We start from the raw sequence: 22,869 nt of genomic DNA, 5'->3' as shown, positions 1-22,869 counted from the left end.
TCTGATGAGGTACATGAAACCCACAGGAAGCAAATGAAAATGAAAGCAAGAAAAACAAGGCTCGGCAGAGAGTGGCTATCTGCACTTCACTTGGGATTAGAGAAGGCGCTTTTGGCTCCATTAGCAGAATACCTAATGTGCTTGTGTTTGAAGAAGCAAATCTGCAGAATTAGCAGCCAGTGAATTGTTAGTCTTGCAGGCTGTTGATTCTGTCTTGCTCTTTTTTAACCATCAGAACTCACTTAGTTTTATTTATTTTTTGGCATGAAATAATTTCCTATATCCTCTTTTTAACTCACTTCTAGTAGGATAGCACATCTATTTTTCTCGTTCTGAATTCTGGATGATTTTATTGTTGAGGGAAGACAGTAGATATTGCATATCTACTTTCTTTTTTCTGTTATTTATTTGTTTATTTTTTACAGTTTTATGTAAACACAAAGCAGGCCCATGAGCTGCCTACTCATTTTCTTCACTGCACAGCCTGGCATTGGGGTTGGCGACTTGCATGGCCAGCTGGGTGGCCCTTTCCATGATGGCTTTGCAGTTCTTGGAGGAAACATTGTGATCAGTCTCAGCACAGTAAGATTTGTTGCACATCAACGGTACTTTCAGCTCCTTGACGTTGTGAACCAGGAACTTCTGGAAGCCACTGAGGAGCATATGCTTTGTTTTTTTGTTGCTCCCATAACCACTGTTGGGCATCAAGATCTGGAGCTTGAACCTTCTACGAACCTTGTTGTCAATACCGCTGGATTTCCGCCAGTCACGCTTAATTTTGATATATCAGTTTGACTGGTGCCCAATGAACTTCTTGGTTCTCTTTTTGACTATTTTGGGCTTCACAAGGGGTATGAAGGCGGCCATGATGCTGAGGAGGACATGGCTGCCACCTCCATAGGCAGTGCCAAGGAAGAGAGAACATACCTACTTTCTAATGTTGGACTTGCACTGTGTGTCCACAGTTGATGAAGTGTGGCATGCCATGGTGGACAGACCTTGGGCATCTGGGGCAGACAAACCTGGATTTAAACTTGGCTTAACCATCTGTCATCTGTGGACAGGCCTTTCTTATTTAAATAAGCTTGATTTTTTTTTTTTAATTTCTTAACAAGAATTATGCTTTTTTTCCCCCACAGAATTTTTTGTGTGTGGATTTAAGAGGCAATGTATAAAAAAAACTCCAGCTTCAGTGTGTTGTTTAGATGTGTAATAAATATCAGCTCTTTTTTCATTTCTCACAAGCTTGACAAGTGCTTGTACTAGATACTACAGCCAAAGCAAAGATGAATATGACATAGGCCAGGATGGCAAATAAGTTTTCTTTCATGCCCAGCTCTCATGAAGTGGTGAAGCCTCAGGGAGTACTGTGTTGAGATGGATTTTAAGGGTCAGCAGGGAAGAGTGGTGTAGTGGATTAGCCATATTCTTCAAGGCTCAGGAGGGGGCACTGAGGAACACAAATGTCACAAATTTGCCATCACTGACACACCTCTGTTTTGAGAAGTCAGAGCAAATGGAGTGTGAAATTTGTGTAGAAGAAATGAATAGCTATTGAACATAAGGAGAGTGGTAGACACTCTTACATGTGTTATGTCTTGAATGCACTCAGCAAACTGGAGAGGAATGAATTACTCTTTGCAGGACAGTGCTCCAGGTGGCCTTGGACCAAACCAGTTTTCACTCCTTTTCCACTTGTAGTTCTCAAGAGTAACTATAGAATGTGCCACGAGTGTAGCATCTGAGATAAAGGGGGAGATGGCTGAAACAGTCATCTCCTGTTCCAGTTCTGTTCCAGTCCTGCCCCGTCCTCCTAAAGAAAAAGGGTGTCCTCTGCATGTTCTCACTCATAAGTGGGAGTTGGAGTTGAACAATGAGAACACATGGACACAGGGAGGAGAATATCACACGCCGGGACCTGTAGGGGGTGGGGAACTAGAGGAGGGATAGCATTAGGAGAAATACCTAATGTAAATGATGGGTTGATGGGTACAGCAAACCACCATGGCACGTGTATACCTATATAACAAACCTGCATGTTCTGCACATGTACCCCAGAACTTAAAAGTATATGAAAAAAGAGAAAGAAACAGGGTGTCCTTCAGTGCTTTAGCCCAGCTTGTCATGTGACCATAGGGAATACAACCCAGGGTGGGCTGCTTTCCCTGGTTCCTTAGCTGCGGTGCAAGTAGGGCACAGGCAGACGGAGCATCATCTGCCTTAGGAAGCTTTTCTGAGCCTTGGGGACGAGCTTAAAATGAATCCCAGTCTTCTGTTATCCTTGCTGCCTATCTATAAGTAATAAATCTGCTTCATGTAACTTGTGTACGAATGTGTTCTGTCTCACTGCACCCAGACAAGTTGGCAACGAGTGCGTAGAGATCTGCTTCCCATTATTCTCACGCTGTATGAAAGAAAATGGAATCGTAGACAAGGTAAGTCATTTTCTCAAGATCTTACAAAGTAAGAAGTGGTAAGAAGAATCTGAGATTTGGACCCAGATGCCTGATTCCAGAAGCCTTTTGTTTGTGACTATTTAAACTCGGGTGTTCAAATGGAGTTGTAAAAAAGAAAATACTGAGGTAAAATGTAGGTACTTTAAGGTGTGTCCAAGTGCATTAGTCTTAAGTGCTCAGCTTGATGAACTTTTTTTTTTTGAGATGGAGTTTTGCTCTTATTGCCCAGGCTGGAGTGCAATGGCATGATCTTGGCTCACTGAAATCTCTGCCCCCTGAGTTCAAGCAATTCTCCTGTCTCCACCTCCCGAGTAGCCAAGACCACAGGCATGCACCACCACACCCAGCTAATTTTTTTGTATTGTTAGTAGAGATGGAGTTTCACTATGTCGGCCAGGCTGGTCTTGAACTCCTAACCTCAGAACATCTACCCAGTTTGGCCTCCCAAAGTGCTGGGATTACAGGCGTGAGCCACTACACCCAGTCTAGCTTGATGAATATTTAATTAGTTTTATATACTTGTGTAACCATCACTCAGACCATGACATAGAACTTACCATTCCAGAAGCTTCTCTTGGGTACCTTCCCGGTTAAAAGTGTCTCCAGGAGGTGTGCTACTATTCTGATACTTACCACCATCAATTAATTTTGACTCTTCTTCAGTTTCATACGAGTGGAATTGTACAATATTTTCACTTTTGTGTCTGGTTTCTTTGTTCAACATAATGTCTATGAGATTCATCCATGTTGTCATGTTAGTAGTTTTTTTTTTTTTAGTTTACTTTGTAGTACTCCATTCCATGAATATACCATGATTTATTTATCTGTTCTCCTCTTGAGTGGTAATGAATGTTTCAATATACAAATAACTGGGGAATACTACACTCAAAGGCCCCATGAAATACACAGACGTTTGTGACTGTATCCATAATCAGTACAAATGCGAAGTGAGAGGGGATGATCTGCTAATGCATATCATGTTTTGCACTGTTGTTGGTGATATGATTTACCAAATAGTGACCAACTCCTGGTAAAATTTATCATAAAATAAAGTACAATCTTTCTTCAATTGACCCTGGAAAATTCACTGGATATTAAATGGTATAAGAATTTACTTGTTTTTAGTTGTAAAATGGAGCAAGGTTCTAGGTTCACATAACTTTTTCAACTACACAAATATCTTGTGGGATATGTAGGGCATCTACTCACCCTGGTCCTCAACCATGAAATGTCATTGAGTGCCCTCTTATCATAGCACCAGCTATCCTCACAGTTTTCCAAAATATCTTCGGGTGTGGTGCCACCTCTGCAGAAGCCCTGATTCTAACTCAGCTCTCTCATTTTACAGATGAAGGAATCATCCCTTTGGGGAGGGAAGAATTACTCACTGGAAAACACAGGGATTCAAACATAAAGCCTGGACCAGGACCACAGACTTCTGACTCCTTAGGCTCAATCCCAGTTGTATCCACCACAGCAATTGAAGCCAAGGATTAGAGTCAGGTAGGCTTGGGATCAAATCCTGGCTCTGACCTTGGGAAAACTGCTCCATGTTTTCAAGCCTCTGTTTCATCATTTGCATAAATGAGATTAAAAATAGCGTTTACCTTAAAGAATTGTTATGAGGACTAAGAGAGGTTATGACTTTGAATTCCTGGCACATAGTGAACTCTTAATTAATGGTAGCAATTATCACACTGCTTATTCCCTGCTTTAAAGCTCATTCATTTAAATGCCAACAGAAATTGTCATATCCTAGAGAACTTCTCTACTTGAACTTTTTTCTCTGTGGAGAAACACTTGTTTATCATTTGTTTCCAATACTTCAAATCATTCCTTTCCAGGACAAGGCCTCCTTCTAATCTCCCCATTTTCCTCCAAGATGTCCCGGGCCACATTTAAGGGAAAAATGTCTTGAGCAGAGTAGCTCGGAGGATTCTCATACCTTGACTCTTACTTAAAGAAAGGAAGAACCACCTTTGGGGCTTTGATTTGGTTTGAAAAGGCGGAAGGGAGGTGATATCAAGCACTTATTTTGAGCAATTATTTTGTACCAAGTGTATTGCAGGTGGTCTATTTTGTTGCATTCTCTCAAGAATAGTCCTTGTGAGGTGGACAGTTAAGGATCACCTCCATCTTATAGATGAGAAAGTGGGCACTCTAAGCTGATAAGACCCTTTCTTGAGGTCATACAGAGCCAAGATTAAAATATAAACAAAAAATAAAATTCTAGAGCCCCTCCAAGCAACTGAAGGGCCTCTCCTGGCCCTTCTTGGCCAGGGCACTCCAAAGTTAACCTGAAAAACTGGTTCAGGCCATGAGAGGAAGGGGTGTCAGACATGTCTCATTATACCCTCCTCTCTTTAGGAATTCAGGAAAAGTGACCAGCATTTAACATCAACACAGACCTTAAGTCTGATAAGAAACATTTACATTCTATTCTCTCTGAAGCCTGCTACCTGGACACTTCATCTGCATGATAAAACCTTGGTCTCCACAACTTCTTATTGTAACCTAGACATTTCTTTCTATTGATAATAACTCTTTCAACCAATTGTCAAATCAGACAAATTTTAAATCTACCCACAACTGGAAGCAGACCCCCCAGTTTCCTTTTTCCGAACTGAAACAATATGTATCTTAAATGTATTTGATTGAAGTCTCATGTCTCCCTAAAATGTATAAATCTAGGCAAAGCCCCAACGACTTTGGGGTCTTGTTCTTAGGGTCTCCTGAAGGCTATGTCACGGGCCATTGGTGACTCATGTTTGGCTCAGAATAAATTTCTTTAAATATTTTAGAGTCTCACTCTTTTTGTCAACAAAAATCAGCTCTCTGACACTGTTGTGATTTGGGTTCTTTCAAAAGCAGATCCTGAGACAAGGGTTTGAGTGCAAGTGGGAGTTTGGGAGGTGTATTTATCTTTTTTAAAAAATATTTTTTATGCCTGTCAGCTCTGAATGGACCCTTTATTAATAATGTATGTTCTGGGACTAACAAAGGCCTGCCTTTGAGCCTGTCTTCTTTAAGTGCGCGCGATGCTAGGCTTCCTCAGTAGAGGGCGCTGGAGGACACCACAGCTGGAGGAGGGTTCTTGCCGGTTGTGCGGCGACAGCGGCTCAGTAGTGTGGGTGAGCAAGGACAGCGGGTGGAACTGGTCCTTCTGTGACTCTGCAGCCCCGGCTTGGTGATATTTTTTGTGCAGCCCTCTTGACATGGAAAGCAGAGCCCCCCAGCACAGAATGAGCGCTCCGAAGGGCTCCTGCCCTTACCGGTGCCCGGATTACCTTCCCTTTCCCTGTTTGCTGCTCTTGGGCCCGGAATTCAGCCTCCCTTTACAAGCTTCTGCTCGGCCTGTGTGCAGCTGCACTTAGCTGGCAGGGTCACGCGTTGAGTAGCCGCTACTTCTGCAGCCTCCAGCAGCCCCCGCCAGCTCCCGGGCTCCAGCCCTCACCATCAGTTGCTGACTGGCTCCCGCTGCACTCCGGAGGCTGGCTGCGCTCTGGTGGTTCCCAGCAATTCCAGGCCAGCTCCAGGCTGGCCAAAGCAGCTTCCCTGCTGTCTCGTGGGCTGAACCTCACCGTTTCCCAAGAGGTCTGAATCCCTCTCAAGTTCATCTTTTCCTAAGTTCTCCCTCTCAGCTCTTTTCCTAAGTTCTCCCTCTCACCTTTGTAGTTTCCTTACGTCTATACTCTTCATAGTAGTCCATGACTCTGTGTTACATTTGTCCTATTGAACTTACTGTGTGGTTTCTGTCTCTTGACTGGAGCAAGGCTGTCACAGGAGTCAATCCCGGAAAAATGATGAGAGAGTAGGGACGAGAGAAAAGCCAATAAGCAGTATGTTAATGAGTAGGTCCCACCTGGGGCTCAGTCGCACTGGTGTCCCTCTGAGAGTATGGGCACCACACACTTTGGGATTGCCCCAGCAAGGGGCAAGCAAGGGAACTGGGTGTTTATCCTCCGACTCATTGCTTGAGGCTTGCTCTTGGGGATGGTAGCTCCCTGGAACTTCTCTCCTGCCCTGCATATGTGGACTGTGCAGGGGATACTTCTGTGGCCAGAAAAAGCCCTTGGGCAGAGAGAAGCAGGTTCTTGATGCTGAGATGTCTGCGTGCTTGGGAGTTGACCACTGCAGCTGCAGGTGACCTCTGGGGTGGGCCAAGGGGATGTAGGTGGGCAGTGATGCATCTGCTACAGACATGTTGTAGGATGTGGGGCAGCAGAAGGAAACTGATAGCTGGATGCCAATGAGTGGCCCAGATTGATTCAAAGGTAAATTTGCTGGAAGAAGTCTGCTGCAGAAGATCAGATGCTTTCCTGACTGGTGTAATTTAATTGTATGGTCAGTGTTTGCTATGGATAATTGTTTTTTTCTTTGACCTTCACAATCTTGCTGGCTCAGTCACACTGGAAGACACTTTTCTAGCTCTCTCAAATGCAATAAGACTAACCTGGCTTCCACCAGGAGCTCGCGGGCTTGCCATTTCCAGGAGGTGCCGATGGCTGTGGCATGCAACCAGCAAACGGCGGTGGTGTTTGGATTTCCCATTTTGCCCTCTACAAGAATATTTCAGCTGAAGCAAAAGGCTTTTTCCTTTACTCTGGGTTTTTAAATAGAAATCTTGGTTGCATTAAGCACTTTTAATTCTGAGCATTAGACTGTAAAGTTCAAAGCTCTGTTCTGCTCTTGAACACAATGGATACCAAGGCAAGAGAGTCTAATAACAAGGAATACCAGAAAAAAAAAATATAGGCAGGAGACAAGTTTATTGCGAAGTGTTGTGAACAGTATTTGTGATTAATGTGGACCGAAAAAGGCTATTTCTACATTAACATCATTCACATCTGCAATAATTTAAACAACTTATCTGATTTCCCCAAGAGGGGATGTGTTCTTTCCACATATAACATGCTCAGGGAAGGAAGAACAAGGAAGCTTACTCTGCCCTGAAACATATCTGGGAGAGCTTTTCTGCTTTGGAAAGATCACCAAGTTATGTTGTTAAGTGACAAAAACAATGTCCAGAAGAGTATCAAATAGCTAATTATTGTGTAAGAAGGAAAAAAGGAAGACTACATAGTCACATTTACTTATATTTATATGAAAAGCTAATAAAAGTAGCTAGGTATACATAAGGCAGTCAGAAACAAGACTTTTTAATTTATAACTTTTATATCATTTTAATTTAAAAGTGATGCTAATATATTTCCTGTTAAAGAAACAAATAACAACCTGCCCAGTGGAAAGCATCATCATTGTAATAATGTCCTAAGATCATTTTTTATGACCTTTGAAGGTAACTTAGGATAAGGAAATGCGTTCCATAAAATTCAGCTACCTGCACATAGCAAATCCTTAGCAAACACTTGGAATAGGGTGAAGGTTTTTGTGTGACCATGGAATTTTTTTTTTGTTTACATCTCTGCTGCTATTCGCCATCCAGGCAGCAGGGGGAGGTGTTTCTCTGTTTTTCTTTGTGCCTCCCGCGCCTTCTCCCCAACTTCATATGCAAAACTGACCAAGAATTCTCTAATTCAAATCTATGCACGAAATGCACCACATTTTCTAGATTCATGTTGTTACTCTCTCATATCCAAAATCTTTGGGACACTTGGAGCTTCCAGCAGGCTGCTAATGATTATTCAAAAGGGGTTGATTGTTGGGTTTGCTGGTGTAAAGTTTATCTTCCCTCTTCTCTGTGCCTCTCCTTGTCACTCCACTCAGCCTTCATACATCACTTGCCATAATCGAGTCACAGAAAACAAAACTTACATTATGGAAATTCACAGTCTTTTTTCCATTTTACAGATGAGACTCAGGATTTAGAAGGCAAAACAAACAAACACACAAATAAAAAGGAGATTAATTTTGGACCTTCATGAATGGTGCCAAAGTGAAAAAAAAAAAGGTAAAAGAGGAAGGGACTGAGTGTTGGATGAATGATTATCTCGGTGCCTGGTACCATACCTGCCTTACACCCTCAGACACAAGGAAGGGTGTGTCACTAGAGCCATTTTGCTAAGGAGGAGATTAAAGCTCAGGGGGGCTGAGCAACTTGCCCAAATTTGTGTTGCTGGAAAATGATAGAATTGGAATTGGAAGCCATACTGTATCTAAAGTAGAGATGTTTAAATATTTTCTTCCTATACCACACAAAATAAACAGAAGGCAGTGTCTCTCTCTCTCTCTCTCGTCCCTGTCCGCCCCCCAGTCTCTGTACCTGTTTTCTCACAAGGGTGTACCACCTGCTCCCTACTCCACATTGCGTCTATGAAGAGAGAAAAGGAAAAAAGGAAGTTGCTTCAAGAGCTCCCCAAATGCTCAAGGGAAGCTGCTCTTTGTTGTACATGGGCAGTGATTTCTTTAGAAAAAGTAGTGACGTAGACCTGCCTGAGGTCAGTGATTCCTAGAGCTGTGGACTTGGGGAAGTGCCAGGGAAGCATTGTGCTGTTTAAAAACTTGTTTTGGAGCATGTGCTTGTGTGTGTGTATATTTCTGAGCCTATCTGTTTTCTCATAGGAGCTGCCTGGCAATGGTCGCAGGTGAAGGTAATGGTGAAGAAGATGCAGATATTGGCAATTTGGAGCATTTGATGAACTAATTACAACATTAACCTAAAGACCAGTGGTGAGAACATTTTACCCAAAGTGAAGTTCTTGAGGGCAATCTTGGGTGGCACCTAGCCTCTGTATTAAATAAAATGGACATCCCTTGGGAGAGAATGTGGCTCTTTTCAATTCTGATTAGGGCCAAAAGAGTCTCCTTGATGCCAGCATGACCTTAGTGCCTTTAAACATATACTGTTCTGCCATTTCCATAGAGAGGGACAAGCAGCAGGCTGGGGTCCTTGGACAGGCAGTGGGGCCCAGCCAAAATTTTCTTAGATTGCTTTATTTTCCTTTAATTATGATTACATTTATAGCAAATGATTACGGTTTTTCTATTTGTGGTAATGATAAGGGATGTCTTTTAAATATATGTATTTAAGTAAAAAGGTCAATTTAAAGAAGAAAACAGTTGAGTGAATGATAGTAGTGTGGAGATGTGGCAAAAAGGATGAAAATGTCACTAAAATCATTGAAAGATGGGGGCTGGGTGCAGCAGTTCACACCTGTAGGCCCGGCCCTTTGAAGGCCAAGGTGGGTAGATCACTTGAGCCCAAGAGTTCAAGACCAGCCTAGGCAACAAAGTGAGACCTTCTCTGTACAAAAAAATAAACAAAATCAGCCTGGTATAGTGGTGAGCACAGGTAGTCCCAGGCACTTGGGAGGCTGAGGTGAGACGATCGTTTGAGCCCAGGAGGTTTAGGCTTCAGTGAGCCAAGATTGTGGCACTGCACTCCAGCCTGGGAGATAGAGCGAGATGCTGTCTCAAAAAATAAGAAATAATTGAAATATGGGGATATAATAGTGGATTAGTTTTCAGCATATCTTCCATTTCAGACATTTTATAATTCTAATTCCATCATTTGAGAATCATGGGAAAATTAGAATCATGCAATATTAGTAAAGAAAGGGATAACTGAGTCTGCCCTCCTCATTTTACAGCTGACGAAATGGAAGCTTAGAAAGATGTGACTGGCCCAAGGTCACACAGTGTTCTGTTGGCTCACATCCCATTTGTGTGTGTGCACGGGTGTGTGCACACAGGTGTGTGTGTGCATGTGTGTTGATGGGAATGGGGGAAGGAAGAGAGCAGGAGGGAGGGTAGCCTGAATATAGAACCGCCTGGGCTTTAATGTAATTCAGGTTGTCTTGGCACCATGGAGGGAAAGAGGGAAGACAGAGGGAACAATCTTGGAACAAAATGAGAACTCCTAGATAACAAGGGAGGGGGCGGGGGAAATATCCTGAAAATCTAAGTTTCCTGTGTGTGCTACAGCAACAAGGGCAAGAGCTGGCCGATTTCCCCCAGTAAACACAGCAGTGGTGTTTTGCTGGGGAATGTGGCGTTAAATTCAATAGGTCAGCATTAAGCTTGAACAAAATGTGATGACTGATTAGGAAATGAATGGTAAGTCATGGACGGCAGATCCTGATTGTGATGATGCTTATCAACACCTCCCCCCACCCCTACACTGGAACAAACAAAGCTGCACAATGTCCTTGCAGGCTGACAAAACTGGACCCACATGTGCTGGTCCTGGGACAATTGAATTCTGGCTATGCCAGTCATCTATCAGGAAATTAGATGTCAAAGGAAAGGACCCAACGACGCTTCAGGGCCTGTGCTTCTGGGGAGGGGGTGCCCCTGCCTCCTCCTCACCATGAGGTCTGCCCTGAGACCTGCTTTCCTATTGAGATTACAAAAGTGGGATGTAATCCAGGATTAAAGCTCCTCTTTTTGGATGGGGCTAGGGGCCCGATGCATGACCCAGAGAGGAAACTTAATATGTTTTTGTGGAATGACCAGAAGCCTGGATAAATCAATGGGTCTCTCACCATGCTTGATGTAGAGCCAGAATTTGATAAAGGTTCATCTCCTGCTCATCGTCATCCTGTGTGAATAAGTCACTCAGTGTTTTCAGTGTCACTATTTCTTCATGCCTAAAATTCAGATAAGAAAGTGTCTCCTACAAATAGGTTCTTGGGATATGAGACAAAATGAGTCTGCTGAGTGTGATAGTTGTCTGTTCATTCACTCATTAAATCGTTCATCCAACCAACTGCTATTTGTTAAGTATTTAGTAGGGCTGTAACATAGACACCTCCTTATAGAGGTTAAGATCTAGTGGGCAAGTCAGATAGCAATTATGTACATAAATAGATAACCAAGATAATACTTTCAGAATATCATACATGCTGGAATGAAATAGTAATTAGATAAAAATAGTAATGGTAATAGTAATGATAAAAGCTAACATTTATTAAATACTATAAACCACACACTGTTTTGAACCTTTACCTGTATTACATATTTAATCCTTATCAACATCTTATTCTTTCAAGGAGTAATAAAGCTATTATTCCATTTTATAAAGAGCTGGAAAGCAATGGGGAGCAGTTGGCATTTTAGACAGAGTGGCCAAGAAAGACTTCCGTGGGAGGTGACAGATAAGCAGGGCTGGAAGTGTTCATTTCTTGTGTATCTCTAAGATCCATATTCCTCTTTCCACTCGCCCCACCCCTGCACCACCATTATTTGGTGAAAACCACCATATTGCTCATTGGCATTGCAACTACCTTCTAACTGGATGCCCTTCTAGCAGCCAGAATGGTGTGAGAGTGACTGGAGGTGCAGATGGGTTGGCTCTGTGCATTTGGTCCATTTACTTCCCTGCTGACCTTTCTAGGATGTGGCTTATTGGTATTCCCTGAATTTGAAGACTACATGGCTGAGACTCTGGGATGACATGACAAGGAGTAATGACTCACTACCATGTATTTACCCATGGGGAAGCTGGGAGTTTTTTTTTTTTTTTTTCTTTTAAACATTAAGTCATGCCATTTACTGTGGGAATGGGGCAGAAAATTACCCAGTGGTGGAGGCAGAAGCAAGAATAATGTCCACAAACGGTAAGTTCCACAGCTTTTCACCTCCAATATCCCACCTGGGTCTCCCAACAACCTTGTAAAACTGATTGCTATGCATGTTGCATGTTTGGGAGATCAGAGAAACAAAGGCCGAGATGCTTCATAAGTGTAGCCAAAGCCATACAGCTAGTGCTTGAGCTTTTTCATAAATAAAGAACCTGTTCATTAACCTGACCATATCCGATATAGTTTCTTTCTTAAAAACAAAGCCAACCACCAGCACCACAATTACTACTACTTATTGTTATACGTATTTACCCTGTGCCAGTGTCTTAATTCTGGTTGCTATAACAAAATATTATAGACTATGTGGCTTTTAAACAATAGAAATTTATTTCTCACAGTTCTGGAGGCTGAGAAGTCCAAGATCAAGGTGCTGGTAGATTCAGTGCCTGGTGAGGGCCTGTTCTCTAGTTGACAGATGACACCTTCTCACCGTGCCCTCACATGATAGAAGGAGTAAGAGGTCTCTCTGGGGCCTCTTTCATAAGGGCACTAATCCCACTCGTAAGGGCTTTAAACCCATCACCTAATCACCTCCCAAAGGCTCCATCTTCAAATACCATTACCTTGGGAGGCTAGGATTTCAACTTATGAATTCTGGGGAAACATAAACATTCAGTCCATAGCATTCTATTTTGGCTTCCCCCAAAATTCATGTCTTTCCTACATGCAAAATACATTTATTCCATTCCAATAGCTTCAAAAATCTTAACTTGTGCCAGCAATGACTTTAAAGTCTAAGTCCAATGTCTCATCTAAATATGATATTTAGATATCAGATGTGGGTGAGACTCAAGATATGATTCATTCTGAGGCAAATTCCCTTCTAGCTGTGAGACTATGAAGCCAAACAAGTTATATGCTTCCAAAATGCAATGGTGGAACAGGCACTGTAAGACATTAACATTCCAAAAGAGAGAAATAGAAAAGAAAAAACGAGTGACAGGTCCTGGGCTAGTCTAAAACCTCAAGGCTTGCGAAAGATTTTCTTTGACTCCAGGCTCTGTCGTCTAGTCTTACTGGGATGGTGACCCTGATCCCATGGCTCTGTTGAGCATTGCTATAGTGGAGGCTCTCTGTGGTGGTTGCACCCCATGGCAACTCTCAGCCTGAGTCATGAATCTGAGGATCTGGGCAGCTCCATCTTCCTAAATCTGGATGGAGGCAGCCATACACCAATGGTTCATGCACTTTGTTACCGGCAGATATGGTACCTTGTGGATGCTGCCAAAATTTATCATTTGTGTCTTCCAGAGGGGCAGCCACAGTGTCCTGTACCACACCTTGTTGGAGACTGAAAGAGTGAGGGTCGTGATCAACTCAGTATACCACTGGAGGCTATATGAGTAAGCAGCAAACTGTTTCTCATAAATGCAGCATTTTGGCAAATTGACAAACTGCGTATGCCACCCGGAAGGACTGCTGAGGGCAGTCATGACCCAGGTGCAAGTGTTTCTTGTGATTACGCATAATTTAAGCCTGTTAGTAACAATATGAACCTGTGATCAATTAAGCAGCTGACCCATCGTTACCTCCTCCTCCCTCCTCATTCTACCCAATAAATAAGAAGGGCTGTGGAAGCTCAGGTGGCTGCTTTTGCTCTCTAGAAGCAGGGAGCCCTTTTCCTCTTCTCTTCTTCTCTCTTCTTCCTCCCCATGCTAACCTTCCCTTAAAATAGTTACTTTTGTTTTTTGTTATCATTTCTATGTTTGTCCCTTCATTCAGTTGTAATGACAGTCTTAAGCAGTAACAGTAGTAACTGCTGTAATGATGGTCTCAAGTAGTAACCGTGGCAGTCGTCACACACCTGGCCTCACTGGAGCCACACCTGGGTGGCTGAAATTGCCATCCAGGAATTGCCATTGGAAAGTAGGGAGTAGAGCCTAAGGTAGTGCCAGGCAGCCAGTGCTGAGGGCCCACAGGTAAGTCTGAGGCTCTTCCTTTAAAATTGTTCTGTCCTGCAGGCTCTGAACTCTGGGCCTGAGAAGGTAAAGGCAGCCTTGATGATCTTTGAAATGCTCTTGGGGTTATTTTTCCCTTGTCTTGGCCAAGAGGTCCTGGATAATCCATACTAATCTTCTTATCAAAAGGTTGCTTTGCCACACCCTATTCCTGAATATACTTTCTCATACTTTTAATACGGGTAGGCTGTGAAATATCCTAACCTTTAAATTCTGTTTCCCTTTTGATTAAAAATTCTGTCTTTAAATCATTTTTCTCTTTTTATATTTGACTATAAACATTTAAGAGGAGCCAAGCCATACCTTTAACACTTTGCTTAGATATTTCCTCAGTCAAATATCCTATTCTTTGTGTGCAAATTCTGCCTTTCACAAAACACTAAGACACAGCAATTCAGCCAAGTTCTATGCCACTTTGTAGCAAGGATAACCTTTCCTCGGGTTTCCAATAACATGTTCCTTATTTCTATCTGAAACCTCACCAGGCTGGCCTTTACCATCCATATTTCTACAAACATTCTGTTCATGACCACTTAAGTATTTCCTTAGAAGGTTGAGGCTCTTTATACAGCTTTCTTCTTTTCATCCTGACCCTCACAAGGTTCACCCTTAACAATCCACCTGGCAATGTAGGCTGTTTTTTAGACTACACCTCAAAACTTTTCTAACTTCTACCCATGATTCCATTCCAAATCTGCTTTCATATTTTTAGATCTTTGTTATAACAGTGCCGCCAATTCTTGGTTCCAATCTTCTTTGTGAATTTGAGCTGTTATAACAAAATACTACAAGTTGGATAGCTTTGTAAAGAAGAGAAATCTGTTTGTTACCGTTCAGGAGTCTGGGAAGTCCAAGGTGAAGGTGCTGGCAGACTTGATGTCTGGTAAAGGCTTGCTCCCTGGTTCATAGTTTTTTCTTGCTGTGTCTCCACATGGTGGAAGGAGTGAGGGGTCTCTCTCAGGTCTCTTTTTTTCATAAGGACATGGACACCAACTCCACTTATGAGGGCTCTGTTCTCATGATCTAATCACCTTCCAAAGGCCCCACCACTTAATACCATAACCTTGGGGTTTAAAATTTTAACGTATGAAATTTGAGTGGACAAAAACATTCAGACCATAGCAGCCTGATCCTGAATCAAGAGATTTATATATATTAACCCATTTAATCCTGTTGTATGCTGTGTAGAATTTGGCAGTATCTAGCATATAGTAATAGTTTAATTAATGTTAACTTATATGACTCTATTTTTGGATAAGGAAAAACTGAGGCCCAGAAAGGTTAAGTGTCCTGCCCAAAGTTGCACAGTTGGTAAACAATGGGCCTAAGGTTTGAATACAGGCTGTGTGGTTATGTGGTTGAGCTCTCATCCATGATGTACTTTGCCCACCTGTGTAATGGTTGGGTTGTCTCAGTGTGTGTTTGTGGGCAGTACATGCTGAGTTTTAGTCTTTTGCAACTTGTTTCTGTCAATACTTAGAGGTTTTTTCTTTTTTATTCAGATTTCTATTTGAAGTCATTTTAGCTTTGGATCTCCAGTTCCTCAGAGACTACTGTGGGTGTGGCCCACACTGTGATTCCTCCCTAGAACCAATAAATGTCTTTCTCATTTAGGAAGGTCTGAGGATCTGAGATCTTGGAGGAGGAGGATGTTTACTCGTGGTGCCTGAGTGATGGATGCTTTTTCAAAGAGTTTGTAGAATTCAATCCTCATGAGCACAATTGGATTTGAAATTTAAGTCATAGGGATTTTCTATTTTGCATTTTGTGAAAATTTCAAATATAAAGCTATTCCCTGAGTAGATAATGTCTTGGCATTCCCTCTTCTCTAGTCCAGGCTGCAACTTTTTGTTCACTTTGCTTTATTCCACAAAGATTTTATCTGTCAGGCTCTGTGCCCAATAACATAGAGAAAGCAGACTGAAGGGGATTCAGACTCTATATTCAACTCTCTGGGATATGGCAGATAATTCCTAGGGGAAGGATTCATGAAGGAGATAAAATTTTACCCATGACTTGAAAGATGCTTGGATTTTGATAGAAGGAGAAGGAAGTATATCTCAGAAATCCAGAACCATCTGAGCCTAGGGATGGAGGTGAGAAAGGCCAAGATGAGCTGAAGGAGGCAGATGAGATTTCAGATAAACTTGAGATTTCTGTTTGCAGCAGAGGAAAAGGTGACTCTAAATTTTTGAATGCTCTTCTCTGACAATAGGGTAGCCTCAGCATGGGCTTTCCACTCAGTCTTACCATTGGAAACCTTCACCTGTCACATCTCCCCAGAGGATGAAGAGACCCTTCATGTCTCACGAAGTTAACAGTAAAAGCCAGCCTTTATTGTTCACTGTCTTAGCCCATTCAGGCTGCTATAACAAAAATGCCATGGTCTGCGTGGCTTATAAACAACAGAAATTTATTTCTCACAGCTGTGGGGGCTGGGAAGTCCAAGCTAAAGCACCAGTAGATTTGAAGTCTGAAGAAAGCCCACCTCCTGGTTCACAAATGGTACCATTTTGTGTAACCTCATGTGACAGAAGGGACAAGGGAGCTCTCCAGGGCTTTTTGTAAGGGCACTGAGCTCATCCACAAAGGCCTTGCCTCATGACTTAATCACCTCCCAAATGCCCCACCTCCAAATACCATCAGATTGGGGTGAGAAATTCAACATATGATTTTGGGGACACAAATATTCAATCTATAGCATGTACTTTCTGTGTGCTAGGGACAACGGTAAGCACTTTATATGTGTATTGCCTTTGAGCCAGTCTTGATTATTCCCATTTTGCAGGGGAGAAGCCAGCAGGCTCAGAGAAGTTCCAGGTCACAGGTCAAGTAAGGGGTCAAGTAGGCTTTCAAACCTTCTGCTGTGTTGGACTCTAAACCTTCTGCTTCTTTCACTACACTTTGGTACTAGAAGGAGATTTTCCAGGACTTGGCAGTGGAAAGAACACTGCTGTTGGCCTTAGGAGGCAAGCTTAGAGCTGTGGTGGTCACTTCCCATTGAAGTCTTCAGAGCATATGATTCCAGCCACATAGGCAATTTTAAATTTACTATTAGCCCCATTAAAAAAGGAAGAAGAAACATGTGGAGTTCACTTTAATCATATATTTGATTTAACTCAATATATCTAAAATATCATCATTTAACAGGAATCAATACTAAAAAAGTTATTAGTGGAAATATTTATATTTTTGTAGCAAATCTTTGAAATCCTGTGTTCATTTTACACTTAAAGTACATCACAGTTTGGCCTAACCATATTTTGAGTACTCAATACACACATGTGAGCATTTGCTGCCTTCCTGAATGTCACAGGTTTAGAGGAAGCTTTAGTCATCATCGCCATGATAACAACAATTGCTAACAGTAATCAAACATTCATTAGGTGTTGGAACCTGTGTTAGTTTGCTAGTGCTGCCATAGCAAAAGACCACAGAGCAGGTGGTTTAAATAACAGAAATTCATTTGCTCAAAGCTCTGGAGATGACAAAACCAAGCAAAGGTGTTGTCAGGTTTGATTTTTCCTGAGGCTCCTCTCCTTGGCTTACAGATGGCTACTTGAGTCTCACTGTGTCCTCACATGGTCTGCCCTCTGTGTAAGCACATCCCTGGTTTCTTTCTGTGTGTCCGAGTTTCTTTCTGTAAGGACACCAATCAGATTGGATTAGAGCACAGTCTGACAGCAATGTTTTAACTTAGCCACTTCTTTAAAGGTTGTCTGCAAATACAGTCACATTCTGAGGTATTGGGGCTAAGACATCAACATATGAATTTGATGGAGAGGCACAATCCAGCCTACAAAAGACATCAAGTTATATATTTTTATATAATGAGTTTAAACTTTCATAATTTCATGATTAGTACTGTCAGTAAATGTATTTTACAGATAAAAAATTTGAGGCAAAAAGAGATCAGGTATCTTCTTTAAGGTCATACAAAGTAATGCAGAGCCAGAATTTATTTATACACAGTTCTGTCTGATAAGAGTCTTCATTCCTTTGCAAAATTCAGTACAGAAATTTCAAAATGTAATTGGAAGCCTTGATAACAGACTAGACAAAGCGGAAGAACGAATTTCAGATCCTGAAGACTGGTCTGTTGAATCAACCTAGTCAGGCAAAAATAAAGAAAAAAGAATTTAGAAAAATGAACAAAGCCTCTGAGAAATATGGAATTATGCAAAGTGACCAAACCTATGATTCATTGGCGTTCTTTAGAGAGAAGAGAAAGTATGCATCTTGGAAAACATATTTGAGGGTATAATCCAGAAAAATGTCTCCAATCTCACTAGATGAGTTGACATGCAGACACAGGAAATCCAGAGAACTCCTGAAAGATACTATACAAGGTGATCATTGCAAAGGTTTGTACTCATCAGACTTCCCAAAGTCAACACCAAAGAAAACGTCTTTAGGACAGCTACAGGAAAAGGCCATATTACCTATACAAGAAATTCCATCAGACTAACAGTGGACTTCTTAGCAGACACCTTATAAGCCAGAAGAGATTAGGGGCCTGTTTTTAGCATTTTAAAATAAAAGGAATTCCAACCAATAATTTCATATTCTGCCAAACTAAACTTCATAAACGAAAGAGAAATTATAGTCTTTCCCAGACAAGCAGTCTCTAAGGGAATTTGTCACCACCAGACTGGCTTTACAAGAGATGTTTAAGGGAGTTCTAAACATAAAAACAAAAAGATGATACTTGCTACCACAAAAATACATGTAAGTGCATTACCCACAGACCTCATAAAGCAACTACACAATCAAGACTACACAACAACTAGCTAACAACACCATGGCAGGAACAAAATTTCACATATCAATATTAACTCTGAATGTAAGTAGCCTAAATGCTCTACTTAAAAGACATAGAGTGGAAAAATTGGATGAAAACCATGACTCAACCATCTGCTATCTTTAAGAGACCCAGCTCACATGTAATGACAGTCATAGGCTCAAAGTCAAGGGATAGAGAAAGATGTATTATGCAAGTAAAAAACAAAAAAGAGCAGGGGTTGCTGTTCTTGTATCAGACAAAACAGACTTTAAACCAATAACACTAAAGAAGAAAAAAAAGAAGGAAATTTCATAATGATAAAGGGTTCAATTCAATAACGTTTAACCATCCTGAATATATATGCACCAGTATTGGAGCACCTGGATTTATAAAGCAATTACTACCAGACCTAAAAAAAAAGACTTAGCCACACGGTAATAGTGGGGGACTTCAATACCCCATGGACAGCATTAGATAGATTATCCACGAAGAGTCTTCATTCTTGCCACCCAAGCTGGCCAAATGAAACATGGCTGCCTTCATGATAGCTATATTTGGGTGCAGCTAAGACCCTGTTGCACTTTTATCAGCAGTTCCTCCTAATTGTGTGTGGAAAAGCAGCACCATCAGGGAAAGGGATCCAGAAGGCTAGAGAAGTTGAGAGCACACACGTGTTTTTATTTTTATTTTTCTGACAGATACTTTGATCTTGGAATGGAGATACAGGTCTGGGAGGAGAAAGGCTGGCTGCATCGATGGGGTTGAACAATAGGATTTGACATCCTGAGCAAAGGAGGAGATGGTGATGGCTTCTTGGGCTGGCTACATCACTGAAGATGAAGAATACACTTTTCCCCCTGAAGTCTAGCTGACCAAACATGCATGGATATGAAATAAATATGGATGGTATTGTAGGAAGAATTGTGTTCCCCAAGATAATATGTTGTAGTCCTAACCCTGGAACCTGTGAATGTGACTTTATTTGGAAATAGGGTCCTCACAGATGTAATTAGTTAAGAAGAGATTATACTGAGTTAATGAAGCTGTAAGTCCAATAACTGGTGTCTTTATAAGAAGGCAATGTAAAAACAGAGACACACAGGGAGAGCACTATATGAAGATGGAGGCAAAAATTGGGGTGATGCATCTATTAGTTTGGTACAAAAGTAATTGCATTTTTTGCCATTACTTTCAATGGTAATATATGCCGAGGAACACCAAGGATTACCAGCAAACACCAGAAGCCAGAAGAGAGGCATGGAACAGATTGTCCCTCAGAGGCTGAAGAAGGAAACAAGCTTGCTGATATCTTGATTTTGTACTTCTGGCTTTCAGAACAGTGAGAGAATACATTTTTGTAATTTTAAGTCACCAAGTTTGTGGAGCTTTGTTACGACAGCCCTAGGAAACTAGTACAGATGGGAAGGAAGAAGCATTCATGGAAATAATTGATTTGGATGATAATAAGAATGACTTAGAGAGAAGAATAGAGATGCAGAATGTGTCTTGGGACTTACAGGAAAGAGTAAATTTAGAGGAAGATAGAAATTTTGGTCTTAGAATCTTCACCCAATTTGCTAGGGCATAATATATAAGATAAAGTAATGAGAAAATGTGGTAGGTGTGTGATATTTCAAAGTCACCAAAAAGTGAGCTAGAAATTACTATTTGGTATAAACATAAACAAGAAGAATATACCCATTACATTGGGAGGGAATTTGTGTTAACAACAACAACAACAAAAGACAGATTTATGAAAATCAGAGGTCCTGAGAGGGGAATCAGACCAGCAAAGCTTAGGGTGAGGATATAAATAAAAATGAATTGAAGTGATGTTCTTAAAGGTATAATAAAAAGCCATGTGAATATTGGAATGAACTGATGTCTTTGTTTCCTGTGTCACAAGCTGGCTCAAAAGTAAGATTTTGTAGTATTGGAAACTCATGTTAACTGTCCAGATATCCGCTACACATTTTATTTGACTGAAAGTAGAAAAGTGTGATATGATTTTTTTCTTTCTTAACTGATAATTTCATTTCACAAGGGCCAGTGGCAAAAGAAATTTCTACTCTGGACCTAATTATGAGCTGTTAATTGGTTGGTGAAGTGGAGGTGGTGGGAATCTTAAGAGAGCCAGATGGGATTTCCCCTTTTGGAGTGATATGACCTTATTGAGTTTTTGAGCACTGATGAGAAGATTAGATAAACTTAGTCAGGATTGCACCCTAGACTTTGGAAGGAAAGGTTTAAAAAGCTTTCAGAGAACAATCTTATCTTTACTTCTTATTGATGGATAATGTCAGATTCCATAGGCTTTCTTTTTCTCCCTCCCTTCCTCTCACGTACTTCTACTTTCAAATGAATCATTAAGGAATATTAAATTTTCGCATTTAAAAGTTGAAATTTGCCAGGACTAGCATTTCAGGAAAAATGAAATTGGTGCTCAGCCAGAAGTCAGGCAGCCTCATGAAGCTTCTGTGCATGGCCGCATCCAGGTGGCGGCACTCCCACTGGATGAACTCTCAGTTGCTATATATCAAGGGTAGATGGTTGTGCTTGTCACATGCTGCTCTCATGCTTGTTAGATATAAATGGCAGCTTGTTTGTTTCATCATTGTTAATTTAGATTGTGTACATTGTTAGCAAAATTTTATAGTGGTTTGTTACTTTTATTATGGGAAATGAAAATATTTTTGTCATTTATATGTTGAAACTATAGTCCTCCAATAACTATACCTTATTATATATATTACCATAAATTAGAATGTGAAATAGCAGGCTGCTATGGTTAAAGCCAAGGAATGCATCATCTTAACCATCCTTAAATATTGTACTGTACACATTTTATTGCTAACACTAGAAGCAGATTAACAAGTGTGAATGTTGGTCTCACCTAAGCTGTTTAAACCACATTTCTTTTATCACTAAAATGGGAATAATAGGACCTATTTTAGTGAGAGTTAAATGACATCATACATATACATTGTTTAGAAAATGGTCAATAAATAGCTAATAATTACTACTACTTAAAGAGTGCTTATAATTGGCTAGGCACTATATGAAGTGCATATATTGACTAATCCTCAGAAAGCCACATAAGGTAAGTACTACTATTATCTCTAATGGTAGTTAATAGTTGTAGATAATGGTAGTTTTATAAATAAGAAAAGCCCAAGGTACAGGGCATTTAGATTAACTCTCAAAATCACAGTTAGTAAGTGGCAGATTGGGTATTTGGACCCAGGAAGCCTGCTCGTATGCATCTTACTGGTAACTAATTTGCTGCCTCTGATAATAACAACAACACACCCCTTTCTTTTCCAAAGGCGTCATACAATAACATGACGAGATGGCCAAGTGAATGGTCTCTATTCATTTGTAAACCATTTCTCTCCCTACTTTCTGTGGGCATCTGGAGGGGATGTGTTTTACCCCAGTTTTCAACACTAAGCTCAACCCTTGCTCAATGAATAGCTGTCAATCTTATCCCCTTATTTACCTTTTTGATTATGGTATTTTTGTTGATGATGCTAATAAAGCATTGTTCTTTCTGGGAACACCACCTGGATGGAAGACTTTCTAGATTCCACTTTGAATCCAATGCTTCTTGCTTGAGGTATACTTTGTTGAAATTCCAGGACATTAGGCTGCCTCTAGAATGGAAGCCATCCAGCTGAGCACCTGGAAAATACCATATTCTACTTGTGTTTATCAGGAGCTCCCTGGTCATAGATTGTAAAAGAAATGTAGGAGGTACAAGTGCAGATTTCATACATGCATGTATTTTGCAGTGGTGAAGTCTGGGCTTTTAGTGGATCCATCACCCAAAGAGTGAACATTGGACCCAATAGGTAATTTTTCAACCTTCACCTTCTTCCCACCTTCTCACATTTTGTAGTCTCCAATGTCTATTATTTCACTCTGTATATCCATATGCACCCATTTTTACTTAGCTTCCACTTATACCTGAGAACGTGCAGTATTTGACTTTCTGTTTCTGAGTTATTTCAGTTAGGATAATGGCCTCCAGTTCCATCCATGTTGCTGCAAAATACATGAATTTATTCTTTTTAATGGCTGAGTAGTATTCCATGGTGTATGTGTATATATGTATGTATATATGAACATGC

The 22,869-nt window shown here is 41.0% G+C and overlaps 1 protein-coding gene and 1 pseudogene across 6 annotated transcripts in view; one reads left to right on the top strand and one right to left on the bottom strand.

The window, feature by feature from the left end:
- LOC105487925 (uncharacterized) overlaps window positions 1–22,869 on the top strand; it is a 313,023-nt gene that overhangs the window by 19,541 nt on the left and 270,613 nt on the right. For 3 of the 6 annotated variants that reach the window (XR_011621459.1, XR_011621460.1, XR_011621461.1), the window contains exons 4-7: window positions 2,357–2,435; window positions 3,805–3,959; window positions 8,268–8,367; window positions 8,979–9,086. Coding sequence is in view for 1 of the 6 variants with exons in the window: in XM_071093850.1 (XP_070949951.1) it covers window positions 2,357–2,435; window positions 3,805–3,953 (228 nt within the window). In the remaining 5 variants the exon portion in view is untranslated. Of the gene's footprint in view, window positions 1–2,356; window positions 2,436–3,804; window positions 3,960–4,823; window positions 5,255–8,267; window positions 8,368–8,978; window positions 9,087–13,249; window positions 15,316–19,437; window positions 20,732–22,869 lie in introns of those variants that run through there. The other 3 variants (XR_011621462.1, XR_011621463.1, XM_071093850.1) reach the window with 3 other exon arrangements.
- On the bottom strand, window positions 460–867 carry LOC112427725 (large ribosomal subunit protein eL32-like; annotated as a pseudogene).

This window comes from Macaca nemestrina, chromosome 3 (genome assembly GCF_043159975.1).
Source record: "Macaca nemestrina isolate mMacNem1 chromosome 3, mMacNem.hap1, whole genome shotgun sequence".
Classification (NCBI taxonomy): Eukaryota; Metazoa; Chordata; class Mammalia; order Primates; family Cercopithecidae; genus Macaca; species Macaca nemestrina.
The sequence above is the reverse complement of the archived record's forward strand: the minus strand, read 5'-3'. Positions and strand labels throughout refer to the sequence as shown.